This window comes from Dipodomys ordii, unplaced genomic scaffold, assembly GCF_000151885.1.
Source record: "Dipodomys ordii isolate 6190 unplaced genomic scaffold, Dord_2.0 Scaffold23, whole genome shotgun sequence".
NCBI lineage: Eukaryota > Metazoa > Chordata > Mammalia > Rodentia > Heteromyidae > Dipodomys > Dipodomys ordii.
Genome location: NW_012267239.1, coordinates 3,341,164 through 3,360,597, shown reverse-complemented (window position 1 = coordinate 3,360,597; position 19,434 = coordinate 3,341,164). Strand labels below are relative to the sequence as shown.

General features: G+C 46.0%; 1 protein-coding gene across 1 annotated transcript in view; it reads right to left on the bottom strand.

Moving 5' to 3' along the window:
• Positions 1 to 14,309, bottom strand: part of Ascc2 (activating signal cointegrator 1 complex subunit 2) — a 48,446-nt gene extending 34,137 nt beyond the window's left edge. The window contains exons 1-4 of the mRNA XM_013014264.1: positions 14,243 to 14,309; positions 9,791 to 9,888; positions 2,662 to 2,820; positions 2,089 to 2,259 (exon numbers count right to left, since the gene is read on the bottom strand). Coding sequence (XP_012869718.1) covers positions 2,089 to 2,259; positions 2,662 to 2,820; positions 9,791 to 9,871 — 411 coding nt within the window. The 5' untranslated portion in view covers positions 9,872 to 9,888; positions 14,243 to 14,309. The remainder of the gene's footprint in view (positions 1 to 2,088; positions 2,260 to 2,661; positions 2,821 to 9,790; positions 9,889 to 14,242) is intronic.
• Positions 14,310 to 19,434: the final 5,125 nt, after the last annotated feature.

The window sequence follows — 19,434 nt, the reverse complement described above, 5'->3', positions numbered from 1 at the left end:
AAAGCCAGAAGTGGTGCTGTGGCTCAAGTGGTGGAGCGCTAGCCTTGAGCTGAAGAGCTGAGGGACAGCGCCCAGGCCCAGAGTTCAGGCCCCACAACCGAAAAAAAAAAAAAAAAAAGTCTCAGAGTTTCCTGCCTGGGATGGCTTTGAACTGTGATCTTCAGATCTCAGACTCCTGAGTAACTAGGATTATAGGTATAAGCCAACAACACCCAGCTATATTCATTCTTTTTTCCTACCTTCCTCCCTCCCTTCCTTCCTTCCTCTTTCTCTCTCTCTCTCTTTTTATTTTTTAATTAATTTATTTTTTTGGGGGGTCCGGTAGTTGGGCCTGAACTCTGGGCCTGGGCGCTGTCCCTCAGCTCTTCAGCTCAAGGATAGGGCTCTACCACTTGAGCCACAGTGCCACTTCCGGCTTTTTTCTTTTTTGCTTATGTGGTGCTGAGGAATCGAACTCAGGGCCTGAGGTATGCAAGGTAAGCGCTCTACCACTGAGCCACCTTCCCAGCCCCTCTCTCTCTCTTTTTAAAGTCAGTCCTGGGGCTTGAACTCTGGGCCTGGGTGCTGTTCCTCAGCTCTTCAGAACTTGAGCCACAGTTTTCTGGTGGTTAATTGGAGATGAGTCTCATGGACTTTCCTGCCCAGGCTGGCTTTGAACTCCTTAGATCTTATCCTCCTGAGTAGCTAGAATTACAGGCATGAACCACCAGCACCAGGCATATTTTTCTTTCTTAAAGATTCTTTTTCTGGTTTTGGTGCTAGGCAAGCATACTGCCACAAAACTATACCCTCAATATCAGGATCCTTTTTTTTTTTTTGGCTGGTCCTAGGGCTTAAACTCAGGGCCTGGGCACTATCCTTGAGCCTCTTTGTGCTCAAAGCTAGCACTCTACCACTTGAGCCACAATACCACTTCTGGGTTTTTTCTGCATAGTTTATTGGAGATAAGAGTCTCACAGACTTTCCTGACCAGGCTGGCTTCGAACTACAATCCTCAGATCTCAGCTTCCTGAATAGTTAGGATCACAGGCATGAGCCACTAGCCCAGCTTTATAACTTCTCTTGAAATACACAGCTCCTATATAAAAGCAGTAGCTGGCCCTGAGCCACTGGCCCTGAACCACTGGCGCCTTGCTCCAAGATCCTATTTAAAAAATTCCAATTTTCCCAAAGGAATAAACTTTCCTGAAAGATCACTAACATTAGCCAGGAGCTGGTGGCTCACACCTGTAATCCTAGCTACTCAGGAGGCTGAGCTCTGAGGATCGTGGTTCAAAGCCAGCCTGGGCAGGAAAGTCCATGAGACTCTTATCTCCAATAAACCACACAGAAAATCAGAAATGGTGCTGTGGTTCAAGTGGTAAGAGTGCTAGCCTTGAGCTGAAGAGCTGAGGGACAGCACCTGGGCCCAGAGTTCAAGCCCCACTACCACCAACAACAACAACAAAAAGATCACGAACCTTAATTGTGGCCAGTCTGGTGAGTTCTTTTTTCTTTCTGAGGTTCTGGGCTTTTAATTCAGGGCTCTTGCTTGCTAGGCAGGGGTACTACCACTTGATCTACACTCCCCATTCTGACAATGGTGACTTTGGGGCAGGGGACTTTTGAGAAGACATTCAATATCCATTTGATATTCCTGTAATATTTGAGTTGTTTAGACAAAATGACTTTTTTTTGCCATAGTAAGAATGGAACCCAGAGCTTTATGTAAGTAGGCAAGTGCTCAACCACTGAGCTCCACCCCTAGCCCAGTAATGACTTTTAAAAGAGTATACAAGTTTCTTGAAGAAGTCAGAGTTGTTGTTTTCGCCCTGTAATGCATGAGCACAGGCAGTCACATGTCACCTGGCAAAGAGCCCTCAGCTCCCATTGATGAAAACACTGGGTGTAATGTAGATAGGCCAGTACACTATAAGCGAGGAAAGGTGGCACAGATTTCCTTCCCAATGGTGGGGATAAAGGTCACGAGGAGACAAAGAGGAAACCTGATGCTTCCAGACCCTTCCTTCCCAGGGGTGGGGAGGCCAACAGAGGTGTCAGGTGTCAGGCGGTGGCAGGTGGTGATCTGTCAGGGGACTGGAGGCTTACTTTGGATTCCTTGTGAGTGGACATGCGGAGGAAGGTGAGGAAAATGCTTCGGTGTAGGTGCTTCTGCATATCTGCAACCTCAGGGGTGGGGGCCACCCACTCGTCGAACTTTCGGGGCACATAGTGCAAGTAGGAGTCCAGGCACTTCTGCAGAGTCTCATCGAAGATGACCTAAGGCAGGTGACAGAGGAGAAGGAGGACTGAAGGCTGAGGGCCAAGTGCTTGCAGCAGACTGCACAGGGGCTTACTGCCCATCAGCCCTGGCCTAGTGCAAACACTCCAACCCCAAGGGACCAAGGAGGTACAAATGAGCCGAGGGCTACACACACATCTCTTAAAATGACACTTGGAAGCTGTGTAAGCATCACTAGGCTTGTGATATGAGACAGAGCAATCCAAACCACAATTTGCTGTTAAGGATCCAGGCTAAGAAGTAGACACACAAAAAAATAAAAAAATAAAAAAGCACCTCCTGGGGAGGGGGGGTGGGGGAGGTAGGGAGAAAAACACCAGCAACCAACCAAACGGCATGTCATGTGTTTTGTCTTAGCATTAATTTTGATAGAATGTTACCTGGCACCAGAATTTATCGTGAGGCAAGGCCAGGAGCCAGTCGAGGTCATTGGCTACGAAGGTGGCGCGCTCCAGGTACTCCTCCACTAGGGCGGGGATGTTGTCTTTAGGGGGCGGTTTGTATAACACAAAATACCGGTCTGCCTTCTGCTCGGGGTGCTAGGGATCCAAAAACCACGTGTTAACGTGGCAGAGGTTAGTCAGTGAGGGCCCATTTGCCAACACACAGCAATGACAACACTTGGCTGTTCCACCTGGTGACCCTCCAAGGAGCTTTGGACAGAAAGAACCAAGTGTATCTAACAAAGGAGGGATGGCTGCTCCCAGAGAACACAGGTGGTTGTTTAAAAACCACATTTCTGAGGGCTTTAATGACATGGGGAAAGGTTAAGAGAAGACAAAGCAGGATACAAAGCTCCATTAATAAAATCAGGGGTTTTATGGTTTGTTTTTAAAGACTAGATATTCACACATTGGTACAGATTTGTGTTTGTTAGTTTTCTCTGTGTGTGTGTGTGTCTGTGTGTTTCTCTTTTGAGACAGGTAGCCCAGGCTGGCCTTTAATTTGTGATCGCTGGTACAGGTTTACAAAAACAAAGTGGTGGAGACAAAAATTCCAACTAATAGTAGTTATCTTAGGAGAGAGGACTGAGGCTTGAACATACTTTCTGATTTTTAGACAATGGTCATGTATTGTTTTAAATTAAGGTTTAATTATGTAAGTGAGAGATGAGCACCTTTTCCTTCAAAAGGAAGGTACAGCTCAGTAGCAGAGTATGTGCTCAGCATGAGTGATGCCCTGGGTACAAGCCCCACCCCCCACCCCAAAAAATAGGAAAACAGGAAAGAGGGAGGGAGAAAGGAAAGGAGGGGGTGGGAGGAAGAAGAGGGAAGGAGGGAAAGAAGAAGTGAAGGAGGGAGGGAAGAAGAGAGGGGGAAGGAAGGAAGGGAGGGGGGAGGGGGAAGAGGGAAGAAAGAAGACAATGTTACACAGATGCATCATCTGGGATCACACTCCTAGTCCTTTTCATCTCCCAGAGGAAGACACTTGCCATCTGCTAGGGTCCTGGGATGTGGGGTCCTCCTAGGCCTTCTCGGCATTTACATTAAAATACAGCCTTATGAAGCATTTGTGCACATTTTTTACTTTCTGACACAAATGTACAAATCACTGTGGGTTTTTTTTCTTTTTTTCTTGTGAAAATACTGTACGGAGGGGTTACAATTACATGGGCAAGTTTTGTTTTTTTTTATTCACTAATCTTACGAAAGAAAAGATGCCAATCAAGTAGTCACAGGTCTCAGAGTCACAGTTCTCTCAGCCCAGACCATACTGTAAACAGACCTCACCATGAAGAGGAGAGATGGACTACAAGAGGGTGGTTTTCTCTGGAAGCGGTAAGTAATAGGAGGAAGGCTGGCAATGTCTGAGTCTGTTATTAATCACAGTCCCCAGATAGAGGATCCCATGTCAGGCCAAGGGATATAGAACCATCCAGACTGATGGTGTAGCCTCCTCAAGAACCATCGAGGCCTTCCCACTGCCCAATGCAAGTTTGCAAACTATGGAGGCACTGGGTTCCACAAGAATTCATCAGGGCCATCGAGCACATGGGTCTGTAGGGCCCTTTCCCATTTAAATCTCATATAGTAAGCTTCGAGCTCCAAATCTATTGCAAAAAGAAGGCTGCTACTCAGTGCCAGTGGCTCACATTGTTATATTAGCTACTCAGGAGGCTGAGATCTGCCAGGCCAGGCAGGAAAGTCTGTGTGACTCTCATCTCCAATTAACTTCCAAAAAAGCTGGAACTGGAGCTGTGGCTGAAGTGGTAGAGTTCTAGCCTTGAGCAAAAAAGCTCAGGAACAGTGTTTCAGGTCTTGAGTTCCAGCCCCAGGATAGGCGCGCACGCGCACACGCACACACACGCACACACACACACACACACACACACACACACACACACTCTCTCTCTCTCTCTCTCCAATCCCACTGACATTAACTATGGGAGACCCACTATACCAAGAGTGGAGGACATATGAATAAAGCATTCAGGTACTCCAGAGGGGAAGATGTACATCCAGGCCACCAAGGAGCCCGGAAGAGAAGCAATTGCTCAAAACTGACAGAAGGGGCTGGGAAGGTGGCTCAGTGGTAGAGCGCCTGCCTTGCATGCATGAGGCCCTGGGTTCGATTCCTCAGCACCACATAAGCAAAAAGAAAAAAGCCGGAAGTGGCACTGTGGCTCAAGTGGTAGAGTGTTAGCCTTGAGCTGAAGAGCTGAGGGACAGCGCCCAGGCCCAGAGTTCAAGCCCCACGACCGGACCCAAAAACAAAAAACAAAAACAAATCAAAACTGACAGGATCACAGGAGCATGGAAGGAAACTAAGAGCACCTGGAGGACAAGGGACGGCTTCCCAGGACAGGCAGATCCGAGCTAAGCTTTAGAGGAAAAGGAAGTATAGGTAGAAGAAACTGCATATACATATACACTTTTTGTGTGTGTGTGTGTGCTGGGGTTTTAAGTCAGGGCTCTATACTTGCTAGGCAGGCATTTGAGTCCAGCCTCTGGTCCTTTTTGCTTTCATTATTTTTCAAATAAGGTCTCATTTTTGCCTGAACTGGCTGGGACTGGCATCCTCCTATTTAAGTTACTTGAGTAGTTAGAATAGGAGGTGTGGACTCCTATTTTTGGTTGGTTGAGATGGAATCTCATAAACTTTTTGCCTGGCTTGGAACGTCTTGATCTCAGCCACCTTCATGAGTAGCTAGAATTACAGGTAGGAGAGCTACTTTGTCTGGCTAAAAAGCAGTATTTTGATAGAAGCATAAAAAATGGGTCACAGAATGTACACTGGGAAAAGGACTTGAAGGATGCTGAATAACAATAAGGAAAGCTAGCACATATTGAGGACCTGCCCTGAGCCAGCTGCTGAGCAGGTCAATTTCGTTCTTATCTATATAACTAGATAAAATAGTCTTCTCCTCATTTTCCAGAAGAGGAAATGGAGACTCGTTAAGGCCCAAGACCTTTCCTAAGGTCTTGGGGTTATGGCAGCAAGTAAAACAGATCTTAAAGCAATGCTCACCTGGGAGACCTATTAATTGACCTATGGTATTCATCTGTATCCTGATTTCATTGCTTGTCCTTTGGACCCTGGATCTGATCTCATCCCCTCCAGAAAGCCTTCATTATTCTGACCCCAGCTGCATTAGGGGTCTACCTGGGCTCTCTCTCAGCCTTTGTGCTCTGTGCCAACCTGACTGTGACATCTTTTGAACTGCATCAAAAATGCTTTCAGGACAGTAGTTACAGAACCAGGGAGAGAGGAAGGGCATAAGGAGACTTTTAGGGGTAGAAATGATAGGAATGTAAATACTTTCCATTGTGGTGTTGTTTTTGTGAGTATTTTACCAATATTAAAACCAATCAGGGCTGGGAAGGTGGCTCAGTGGTAGAGCGCTTGCCTTGCATGCCTGAGGCCCTGGGTTTGATTCCTCAGTACCACATATGCAGAAAAAGCCACAAGTGGCGCTGTGGCTCAAGTGGTAGAGCGCTAGCCTTGAGCTGAAGAGCTGAGGGACAGCGCCCAGGCCCAGAGTTCAGGCCCCACGACTGGACCCCCCCAAAAATAAAAAATAAATAAAACCAATGAAACTGTTGACATGGAGAATGTTCCAGTTTACTGTACTTCAATGATAACTCAAAAAGTTACATAAAAAGGGACCACCTTCTCAGCTGTGTCCCCCACTGGCTGGCAGAGAATCCCCAGCTCTGAACAGAGTCTGATACCAAACTGACTCTATACACATTTTCACAAAAGAATGAATGGAATTAACAAATGGCCAAATCCTGCCAAGATATCCAAAGGACCTTGAATATCAAGCTCAACAAGAGGGCCTCTACTCTGAGGTGACCTCGCCTATTGAAGTTCATGAGCCTGGTTTAGGTCCTGCCTGTTCTGGGAAACTATGAGAACATTCACTGCCCATCAAACTTCAGTGCATCTTGATAAGAACTCATTTTGCACTGTTCTCCAAAGGCACCGCTTATCTGAGTCTTATCTGCAGGAGGGCACTCACTCATTCTACTCCCAAGGTGTATTTCTTGTGGGTCCTCCAAACACGCACTTCCCCCCCCCCCCCCCCGCCAGTCCTAGGGCTTGAACTTGGGGCCTGAACACGGTCCCTGAGCTTCTTTATCTCAAGGCTAGCACTCTACCACTTGAACCACAGCACCACTTTTGGCTTTTTCTGTGTATGCGGTACTGCAGAATCTAACCCAGGGCTTCATGCATGCTAGCAAGCACTCTATCATTAAGGCGCAGTCCCAGCCCCAGCATGTACAATTTAAAAAGAGTAGCCACCCAATAAACACTTGTTCCACTGATCATCCTGCAAAAGGCAACATGGCTGGAGATCTTTGGATCTCAAGTTGGGACTCCAGACACAAATGCCAGTAGGTACTTACTTCTTAGGGCAATCCGAGAGAATAATGTGCTCAGTGCAGCTCAAAAGACCCTTCCTCACCCAGGCAGCTGCCTCCTTCAGCTTGTCCCTCTTCTCATCCTAGCCCTCAGTCAATGCTAGTCACAATCACAACTGCAAGAGTGCTTACTTACTACGTGTTAGACACAGTGGGAAGAGACAGACTATTTCATTCTTACTGCTACCTCCCCAAGCTCAGCCTTTGATTACCTGCTTTTGGATCTTGATTGCTTAACAAAGTGAACGTGCCAAATATATGTGAGATGAATGCAAAGCCTGTTCTTGTTAGCTCTATTCTGCCGCCTCTTCCAATCATTCATGGTGTTAAAGCCAGGTTCCCTCAATACTCCAGCACCTCCCTTCTGTCCCTACTCTGTCCAGCTAGTCCTTACTCACCCTCCAACATCCTGTTCAGAACCCCTCTCATCCAATAAGTCATCCAAAGACCTCCTTGTCCCTGCCAATCCTCCCATTACGTCCACCCCCCAAGTCTAGATCAGTGGCTTGGGCTCTGCATTTGTCACCACGTGGCTTTCCTTCTACCCCAATCCTGAGCACACTGTCTGTTCTTCTCTTAGGTGATGGGCTCCCCAAGAGTAGAAATCATAACTTCTCTATTTTTGTAACTCCAGCACCTGACAACAAGCCTAGCTTACTAAATACTTCCTGAGAGCTGCCTACTATGCATTGAGCACTAAGCTAGAAGTGAAAAAAAGGAACCAGGTCCCTGCTCTCTGAGTCTACAGCCAATCCAGCTGTTCATTTGGTACACAGAGAAGGACTGAGGCAGAAACTTAGACTCAAACACCACTCAGACTCAACTACTAACTTTCTACCAACATTAGTGTCTATATTATATTATCTCTAGAACCAGCCCAGAAGGCCCTCAACCCATGGGATGATTTTCATATACATTAATTAAAATTGTAGCTCCAATGGATACAGAGAGTCACACCTGCAGTCCTAGCTACTTGGGAGGTGGCAAATAGAAGGATTGGAAGTTTGAGGCCAGCCTTGGGTGTAAATGTGAGAGCATTCCTCAATCAATAAAAAAAAGCTGAGCATACTGGTATACACCTGTCATGCTAGATACATGAAATAAATAAATAGGAGGATCACAATCCAGGCTGCCCCTAGGCATAAACATGAGACCTCATTTGAAAAGTAACAAAAGTAAAAAAAACCTGGAGCATGGCCCAAGGAGCCCTGCACTTGCCTAGCAAGAAAAGAACAGAAAAAAACAAAAACAAAAAAGACCCCACCAGTTTCCCAGTCTACATTTTAAGCACCAGTCACACTCATTACAAGTGCTCAAAGCTACATGTGGCAAATGGCTACCTATTAAAGAGCACTAGCTTTTCTGGCAAATCGCTTCCATGCATAAAAAGGCCATGAAAAGGAAATAAGAGCTTTAATTGCAAAAAAACAAAAACAACAACAACAAAAAAAACAGTTCAGGGTAAGGCTGGGAAGATGGCGCAGTGGTAACAGTGCTTGCCTTGCATGCATGAGGCCCTGGTTGGATTCCTCAGCACTACATAAGCAGAAAAAGTCAGAAGTGGCACTGTGGCTCAAGGCTCAAGTGGTAGAACACTGCCTTGAGCTGAAGAGCTGAGGGACAGCGCACAGCCTGAGAATTCAAGCCCCACGACTAAAAGCAAAACTTCAGGGTATGAGTTCTGGGGTCAGCCTGGTTGGGTCCCTATCCTGTCCCTCCTGATTTCCTAGTTCTATGATCTTGAACTCACAATTTCCTTATTTGTTAAATCAGGATGATGATGAAAATACTTGTTCACAAGGCCAGGATTCAGCTTAACTGAGATAATCTGAGTGAAGCACTTAGAATGGCTTGGCCCAGAGTGAGCACTCTAAAACAGGTTAGCTACTATTACTAGATACTGTTGAGGAAGTAATAAGCAACCATCCAGAAAGCAGGAAATAAAACACCTACCTCCTGTTTCCCACGACTTTACTCGAGCCTATAGAAAATACTTCTTCCCACCTTGTTCAAGTAAACTCATATTCTTGGGAAATCAACAAGTGGGTTTGGGGCCTGGAGTCCCTGAGTCTGTCTCCTCCTTGAGTAGCCTGGCACGTCTCCATGGCTCTAATCTCTCTCTGCAGCTGGGAATCAGAAGGTTCACAGCCTCCTTAGCTTTCATTCTCACAGGCCTTGGCTGAGTCTGTATCTGGCCTTTCTTATCCCTGGTGAGATAAAAGAGGGCCCTACCTCTGAGATCAGTGTTCCCACTCAAGTGTGGGGGAATAGCTTAGACAGCTCTGCAAAAGTCCTACCTGAAACATGAACACCCACCCAGGACCCAATCTCCAAACTCAGCTTTGGAGCCATTTGGAGCCCTGTTTGGCCTGAGTCAGAACTGCCATTGGACTGATTGTGAAGCAAAGTTTTTTGTTTTTGTTTTTTTTGGGGGGGCAGTAACATGGAAACTTCTACTCAAGTGCAGGCTGATGCTTAGAAGGAAACTTCCACACTAGGCCTGAAAAGGCTTAGTAGGGTCTCGGCTACTGAATTACTGACCATGGCCCTCGGGTCATTCTTGGATAAGGAAGGAATTCACTTTTGCTTCTGAAATTGCAAGGTTGATAATATCAGGCTGAATGGCCTCAAGGCACTGGCTCACCAGCGCTGGTGAAGTCCTCGGCTTTCCTGTCTTCGGGTCCTTGTGGGTGATCTGGAGTTGGTCCAGGGGCAGAGCTGGCATTGTGCTGCACGACCCTCCTGAAAGGAATACGGATGGGAAGAAGAGAGCAGACACACAGATTCTTGGGGGGGTCAGGGCCTGCTCTGGGGTGGAACTCAGAGCCAGAGAGAAGCATTCCCTCACCCCCCTCCCAACTACCTGCACCGTAGGGAGCTTCCAGATGAGACCTCTTAAGCTTTGGTTGGTCTATATGGATCAAAGCGATGCCTTTTTACCTAAAGCAGCAGTGCTTAACTGTAGAGGGAAATACTTCCCAGATGACTCCCACTCACTCTATGTAGTGGCTGAAAGTACCTAGATTCTCTTATTATTATTTTTCTGTGTGTAAGGTTCGCTGAAAGGAGACCACCACATGGTTCAGGCAAAAAAAAAAGTTTATTGCGGGGGGGGGGGATGCCGGATGGGAAGGGAAGAGGGAGAGCAAACATGCCAGCCCACATGAGATGGAGGCAGGCAGAAAGAGAGAAGGGAAGGAGTGGAAAAGACCTTGTGGTTCATATGGATTATATAGGGAAAGGTGAGGAGGAGGTGTGACCACAGCAGATGTGGAAGTGACCTCAAAGCCCAAGGAACCTATCATTGTCTGAAGGACACCTGACTGGGGCGGTTTAGAAAATGACCTCAGCAGATAAGGAGATGACCTCACAGTCTGGAGTCCTTTGCTTACTCAAAGTCAGGTGATTGACAGTCAGGTGATTACTGGTTTCAGGCAGGTGATTTCTGGTAAGGCTGGTGCTGTCTTTCACGAAGATGAAGTAGGGAGGGGACTGTTCTCCCAGGCAGACCAAAGAGCTTGCACTCAGGGCCTGGGTGCTATCCCTGAGCTTTTATGTTCAAGGGTAGCCCTCTACCACTTTGAGCCACAGTTCTAAATCCAGTTTTTAGATAGTTTATTGGAGGTAAGAGTCTCCTGGACTTTCCTGCGTAGGCTGGCTTTGAACTGCCATCCCTAGATCTTAGCCTCCTGAAAAGCTAGAATTATAGACATGAGCTTACCAGTACCTGGTTTGTGTGTGGGGGGGGGGGGGCATAGAATGTAAGTACTCTACCACTGAGTCATAGCTCCAGCTTCCTACATTACCCCCCCCCCCTTTTTGCTTTGCTGGTCCTAGAGCTTGAACCCTGGGCCTAGGTACTGTCCCTGTGCTCCAAGGTGAGCATTCTACCACTTGAACCACAGCTCTACTTCCAACTTTCCTGCCTGGGCTGGCTTGGAATAGTGATCCTCAGATCTCAGCCTCCGGAGTAGCTAGGATTATAGGTGTGAGCCACCAGAGCCAGGCTTACATTATCTTTATAATGACTCCAGCTCTGCACCCTGCAGACTGAGCTCTGTAAAGACATTGCTCAGGGATCTCCTCTTGCTGCCTTTCCCAGGACCAGCACAGGTCTAGAACAGATGCAGCCTCACTAAATGGTTGACAATGACTAACTATGAGGTCACTCTTCTCATAACTCTCCCAAGATCTTAAGATTGGAGCCATTGGCCCCTCCTCCCTTGTCTTTCTACAAGATTTTCCAAACTCTTAAAGTTCCAAGGGCAAACAACTCAAAGAATACAAGGGCAAGGAGGAAGATAAAATGCAAATGATGCAAACTCCTCCAGAGGCACAAACTGGTCTCAAAGCCAGGGAGTTAGGCTTGAGTTAAGTATATGCAAGGAACTCAGTTCATTCTCAGCATTAAAAAAAAAAAAAAAGCCAGGTGATGGTGGCTCATGTGTGTAATCTTAGCTACAAAGGAGGCTGAGATCTGAGAATTGTGGTCCAAAACCAGGCCAGGGAGGAAAGTCCACGAGACTCTGATCTCCAATTAACTAGCAGAAAACTGAAAGTGGCGCTGTGGCTCAAAGTGGTAGAGCACTAACCTTGAGCAAAAGAGCTCAGGGACAGCACCTAGGCTTTGAGTTCAAACCCTACTGACTGCCCCCCCCCAAAAAAAATGCTAGGGAATGGCAAATCCCAAATCTGCTGTCTTCCAATCCAACATTCTCTTCCACACTAAAACTTGACCTCACTCACAGAAGGGATATACATGTGGGCTGAATCACGGAATGTAAATAAGGACTCTCAAAAGACACACTATTAAAAAGCCAACATGTGTGGGAAGCAGTGGCTAACACCTATAACCTTAGCCACTGAGGAGGCTAGGATCTGAGGATTGTGGTTCAAAGCCAGCCCGGGTAGGAATGTCTGTGAGACTCTTACCTCCAATTAATCACACACACACACACACACACAAAATAATGAGGATGAAGGGCTGGGAATGTGGTTTAGTAGTAGAGTACTTGCCTAGTATGCATGAAGCCCTGAGTTCGATTCCTCAGTACCACATAAACAGAAAAAGCCAGACCTGGCACTGTGGCTCAAGTGGTAGAGTGCTAGCCTTCAGCAAAAGAAGCTTAAGGACAGTGCTCAGGCCTTGAGTTCAAGCCCCAGCAAAAAATAAAATAAAAAGATAATGAGATGATGATGATGATGATGATGATGATAATGATAATAATAATGCCAGAATGGAGTTGTGGCTCAAGTGGTAGAGCACTGGTCTTCAGCAAAAAAAAAAATGCTAAGGGGCTGGGAAGGTGGCTCAGTGGTAGAGCGCTTGTCTTGCATGCATGAGGCCCTGGGTTCCATTCCTCAGCACCACATAAGCAAAAAGAAAAAAGCCGGAAGTGGCACTGTGGCCCAGGCCCAGAGTTCAGGCCCCACGACTGGACCCAAAACAAAAAAAGTACAAGGATGATGGAGTCAGTTTAAAAAGAGCCTTAAGCGGAGCAGCGGCGGCTCATGCCTGTAATCCTAGCTACTCAGGAGGCTGAGATCTGAGGATCGCAGTTCAAAGCCAGCCTGGGCAGGAAAGTCCGTGAGACTCTTATCTCCAATAAACGACAGAAAACCAGAAGTGGCACTGTAGCTCAAGCGGTAGAGTGCTCGCCTTGAGCTGAAGAGTGCAAGGACAGCGCCCAAGCCCAGAGTTCAAGCCCCATGACAGATTCCCCCCCCCCCAAAAAAAAAGAGCCTCAAATGAGAGGCTAAAAAGGTTGACCTTTTATCTGAAGGCCATGAGGAGCCCCAGGAAGAGGGAAGAGACACAACCAACAAAGATATAACCTGGGGATAGGCAATCTCCTATGAACCCATGAATAGTAGACACTACTGTATAATCATTTTATCCAGAGATGTTTCAATATCTACTATGTGGCAGGCATTGATGACCAGGTAACACTAAAGTTGGCAAAATACAGGCTTAGACTTACCCTTCACAAGTTCTTTGTGGGAATGAGGGATACAAATCTAGCCACACAACAATATAACAATCAATACCGTTATGCCTGTTGTATGGGTAAGGCTCTAGCTACATTTAACAGACAGAAATGACTTAAAGAAGGACATCAAAGAGAATTTTCAGTTTTCATCTAAATGAATTAGGCAGACTAGAATGTTCCAAAGGGACACGGGCAGTGATCATGACTGTATTTGTGCTGACCACTCTCCTACCCCTCCCCCCTCCATTTCAAGAGAATGCAGCAGCAGCCAAAAGTTAGGCAGGGTTTTTCTTAGGAGGGGAGCTTAGAACACACATCAATTATAATAGAGCCTGTAAACATCTATGAGGCTACTTTATGGCTACAGAACTGAATTAACTGGGAAATTCTCCCACTGTTAGACTCATCTATCACAATGCTGTATTACAGTCTTTGGAATTAGTCCTAGATCGATCTAAAGTATTTACTCTTCCGGTTTAAATACCCTGTACATTCACTTTCATTGACTGTAAACTCTCTGAGGGCAGGTACTTTCTAGCTGTCTAGCTTTATTTATTTTGTTAGTTAGTTAGTTGGTTGTGGGGCTTGAACTCTGGGCCTGGGCGCTGTCCCTCAGCTCTTCAGCTCAAGGCTAGCACTCTACCACTCTGAGCCACAGCGCCACTTCCGGTTTTCTGGGCGGTTTATAGGAGGTGAGTACCACGGACTTTCATGCCCGAGCTGGCTTTGAACCGCGATCCTCAGATCTCAGCCTCCAGAGTAGCTAGAATGACAGGCGTGAGCCACCGGCGCCCGGCTCTAGCTCTGGGTCTGGGATCTAAAAGGAGCTCAATAAATACCTGCTGAATGAATGAATGAATCCCAGGGAAACTGAAGCCCCGGAAGCAAAGGGGAGGGGGGCCACTTTGGGGCCGAGCCTCGAACACGGGGCTCCTAGGTCGGGCGGCCTAGACTCAGGGGTGCGACTCAAGGCCCCGGGGACGGCGTAAGCCTCGACCCCACGGTGGAGACAGCGGGACTGGGATGCCGAGGTCAGCCGAGGTTCGACCGCGGCTCCTTCCGAGCCCCAGGCTCCGCATCCGGCCGAACCCAGCCACGCAACTCACCTCAGCGGCTCCACTACGGGCGCTGTGCCGCCGCCACGCCGCCGCCGATCCCGGTGACAGCTCGCGGAGCTTCTAAACTTCCGGGGTCAAACGGCGATTCCGCAGGCGCAAACAGGAAGCCCCAACCTGGCCCCGCCCTCGGTGCCCACACCTCGGCCCTGCTCCCGAAGCCAACCGCCGCTAGGCTCCCGGGCCGGAAGCCACGCCCCCATGCCAAAAGACTCCGCCCCGCTGTGACCACGCCCCCTCCCCAGCCTTGGTTACACGCAGGGTTTCGGAAGTCCATCTTTGGAAAATCCAAGTGCCATACTCAAGTCAGCTTTTCAGTATCCCAAGCTTCCACGTCGTCAAGTCGTCATTTTACAAACTGAATTCAGAAGAGAAGTCATAAAGTGTCAAAAGCATAAACATGATGTTAGAGGAAGAAGGCTGAGGAACCTGTACAAGCTATGATTTTATTTAGTTCTAGAAGAGTTAAAATGAATGAGTGGTGATAAGGTTATTGTGATTGGTACCTCTTGGGCTGTTGAAGAAGAAGGGCCCACAATTTTTGGCACTAGAATTTAAACTCAGGGCCTTGCATTTGCTAGGCAAGTGTTCTCCCCCTGAGCCACCTCACCCAGCACTCTTTCGCTTTTGATATTTTTCACATAAAGACTCTGTGTCTGCTCAAGTCAGCCTCAACTGCTATCCTCCTATTTTCACTTCCTGAATAGCTGACAGGCACAAGCCACCCTGCACATTTTTCTTGGTTGAGATGGCATCTCATGAACTTTTTTCCTGGGCTGGGCTTGAATTATGACCTTCCCAAACTGAGCTCCCAAAGTAGTTAGGATTATAAATGTGAACCACCAGGCCTGACTTGTTTGAAGAGATTGTTGAGGAATGTGTGCTTCCAAAGGAGGCATCCTTCTTTGAGCTAAAATGTGTCCAGCCAAAATTAAATTAAAAGGCCAATTTAACCGGAGAAGCCTTAAACCATGCATAAATTACACACAAATACAGAGGAATGTCTTGGCCTGTATTTCCCTCCAGATGAAAAGAAATAACTAACATCCTTTAGGAGCAAATATTTGGATTGGCAAAGGAAGGGAGTGTCTACTGTGCTGATAACCAATCAAGACTGGAGAGAAAAATGTCAATAGTGGGAACTAATAATTAGCAGAAGACTAGGCAGGCCTAAGTCTTGCCTGGCCTAGACACTTTGGATCACCTCGGATCAATTAGTGTTGACTTCCTTTGTTCTTCAGTTGTCTAGCAAGTATGTTTGCCAGCACTGATGTTGTGTTAGATCCTGAGAAATCTATCCAGTGTTCATTTCTTCTGTTTTCCCACCAATAGTAATTTGATTACTTCTTACAGAGACATCCCTCCCACTAACATCCAAATGGAGTTGAGATTGACTCCTTACCCAGTGCTATTATTTGAATACCCAGTGTTCCTTATGTGTTAAAGGCTTGGTCCCCAGGCTTTGGTTCTATTGGGAAGTAGCAGAACCTTTAAGAGGTGTAGGAGATTTTAGGTCATTGGAGATGTACACTCAAAGGGAATTAGAGGACACCAAGCCTCTTCCTTTGATTCCTAATCATGTCAATTGTTTGTATTGTCCTGATAAGCCACCACAGGCCCAAAACAACAGGGCTATGCACTGAACTCTTCACAAGTGTGAGCTGAGAGGGAAGATTCCAATGATTCATGCCTGTAATCCTAACTATTCAAGAGGTTGATCTGGAGGATCGAGGTTCGAAGCCAGCTGAAACAGAAAAGTCTATGAGACTTCATTTCCAAAATAACCAGCAAAACTTAGACTGGAGGTATGGCTCAAGTGGAAGAGTGCCAGCTGAACAAGAAAGCCAAGCAAGTATAAGGCTCAAAGTTCAAATTCTAGTATCATCAAAAATAAAAATAAAGAAATAAATGAGCCAAAATAAGTTATTTCTCTTTGTATGTTGATCACCCAGGAATTTGGTACCATAATGGAATGCTGACTAACTCTACAGTTCTTGTCATTTAGTAGTGACTACAGGCAGAAGTGAATTTTTCTCTCATAGGGAACACATGGCAAGACATTCATGGTTGTCACAACTGGAATATCTCAGAGGTAGAGGTCAAGGATATTGTTCAACATTCCATAATGCACAGGACAGTCCACAGCACAAAGAATAACCTGATCTAAAATATCAATAGTGCCAAGACTGAGAAATCTTGACCAAGCTTGTCTTTTTACATGGTGGCTTAGATCCTATGTCGGTCAGCTTTATCATAGTAGTGACCAAATACCCATGAAAGACAATTTAAAGGAAAGATGAGTTGGGCACTGGTGGCTCATGCCTGCAATACTAGCTACTCAGGAGGTTCAGATGTGAGGATCATGGTTTGAAGCCAGCAGATTTAGGAAAGTCCATGAAAATTGTTTCCAATTAATCACAGTACACACACACACACACACACACACACACACACACACACACACACACACACAGAGCTGGAAGTGGGGCTGTGGATCAAATGGTATTGGTAGAGCAGTAGCCTTGAGCAAAAAAGCTCAGGGAACCAGAATCAGGCCAAAAAAAGGAAAGTATCTTTTTCCCCCACATTGGTTGTGAGCCTTGAGCTCAGGGACTGGGCGCTGTCTCTGAGCTCTTTTTGGGCCAAAGCTAGTGCTCTTCCACTTTGAGCCACAGCACCACTTCTAGTATCCTGGTGGTTAATTTGAGATAAGAGTCTTACAGGAACTTTTCTGTCCAAACTAGCTTTGAACAGTGATTATTAGATATCACCATCCTAACTAGCTAGGATTACAGGTGTGAACTATTGGTGCCTGGCAAAAGATGTCTTTTGTCTCTCAGTTTCAGAGTTCAGTCCATGTTTGTTTGGCTTATGTACTTGGGCAGAACATAATGGTGGCAGCGGCATGTGGAGGAACAGGAGGCTGCTCACCTCATGGTAGACAGGAAACAGAGAGCTGGGAAAGGGCCTGGGGACCAGGCATCACCTTCAAAGACATGCTCCTCCACTGGCCTACTTCCTCCAGCTAGGATTCACCTAGTAGAGTAGGGGACCTCTGTCTTGTGGGCCATATAAGGTCCACAAAATCTTTTGGTACACGACAAGACTGACACACGTGATTCTTGTAAGCTGCCCACTGTCATCTGCTTATATCAATAATTTTGAACAGCCCACAAACATGGTTCTTGGTATAAAAAGGTTCCCCACCTCTGTAACTTTCCAGAACTTTCCAAAATAGTGCCAACAGTGGGGGAACCAAGTGTTTAACACTTGAGCCTATGGGAGATGTTTATATATAAATATATACACATATATAGTATATATAAAATATTTTACATATGTATATGTTTTATATATATATATATAAATATAATTTGTTCATTTGGTTTTGGTTTTGGTGCTAGTCAGGCTTGAATTCAGGGCCTGAGCACTGTCCCTGAGCTTTTGTGCTCAAGGCTAGTGTTCTACCACTTGAGTCCACGGCTCCATTTCTGGCTTTTTGGTGGTTAATTGGGGATAAGCATCTCACAGGCTTTCCTGACCAAGCTGGCTTTGAACTTCCATCCCCAGATCTCAGCCTCTTGAGTAGCTAAAATTACAGGTGCAAGCCACTGGTGCCCAGCTGAATGTTTATATATATATATATATATATATATATATATATATATATATATATATATATATATATATATAAAACATTCAAAGCCCAGGCTAGCTTTGAACTGCGATCCTCAGATCTCAGCCTCCTGAGTAGCTAAGATTACAGGTGTGAGCCACTGGCACTCGGCTTGAATGTTTTATATTTAAACCATAACCAGACCCAGAGGGTGAAACAAAAGCTGTCAGATTTCTTAAGTTCGTAGATTCTGGAACTCACCTGACATCACTTCCTCTATATTCTATTGGTTGAATCAACTAATAAAGCCAATTTTGATTCGAAGGAGGGAATTAGCCCTCCTCCCCATCTGTGAATAATCAGATGGTTTTGGTGTGGCCATTTTAACAGATGATCTATTAAAACCAAGGAACTTACTGAGGAGATTCATATGTTTATAGATCAGCCAAGAAGTGTCCTCATGAGAAAATGAAATAATAGCAGTTGAGGACTCTTTGTGAAGTGTTACATAAATATATTAGTTTCATAATCCACACTGTCCCCAGCCAGCAACTGCTATCCTAGCAGTTTTCCATTAAGCCAGACTTTCAATAGGCCTCTGGTCTGTGTCTCCCCAATCTCCCTTGCTCACTGTTGAGTTCATCAAAGCTTCTGCTGACTCTGGAAGAATCTAGAGAACAATCACTACAGTGAAAGTCTCAAATCATCCCCCAGGGCCCCTAGTAATTGAACATCTGCTTGTCAGTATCCCTGCCCCTCTGGTTTTAGTGAGAAAAGTATGTTAAGTGATGGTAATGATAAATAACTTTAAAAAACAGACTTCTTAGCTTCTCAGAAGGAAAGTTTGATTGGAAGGCAGCTGGTTATCTTCTCATTATAATTTCCAACTCATAGCTGTTTTGCCTCTTGCCACTGATCTGTGAACAATAGAAAGAGGAGAATTAGATCTAAGCTGACACATTTGAGAAATCAGAGGGCAAGTGGATCCTCAAGTGGAATAAAGACCTTATTGAATACATAATGCAAATCTCCTATGGATAAGGAAATCGAATCTCAGTGAAAGGATGGGACTTCCCCAGAGTTACCTGGCAGCTGCTGGGTGGCAGAATGGGCATTGGATCTAAAGTCTCCATGCTGGCTGCCCACCTAAAGCACCACCCAGGGAAATGAAAGGGTAGCTCTGTCTGCCCTGTGCAGCCTAGGTATGTTGGAATCAGACCACCCATCAAAGTGGCAATTGGGCAGCTTAGTCCCTCTGTAATCATTAGTGTAGGACAACAGAGCCACAAGGCCAATTCCTCCAAGGTTGGGACATGGTTTAAATTGTAGAGGGAAACCATTGCTTCACATCAAGATTAAACTTGCTTTCTTTCCCTTTCCCTTTGCGGTACTGGAATATAAGTTCAGGGGTTGTAAGGCCAGTATTCTACTGCTGAGCCACACTACCAGCCCACTTTATTTATTGTCTTGTTTAATTTTTTTTTTAGGTCCAATTCCAGGATGTTAACTCAGTACCTGATGCTTTCACTAAATGGTGGCACTATATCAACTGAGCCACACTTCCAAA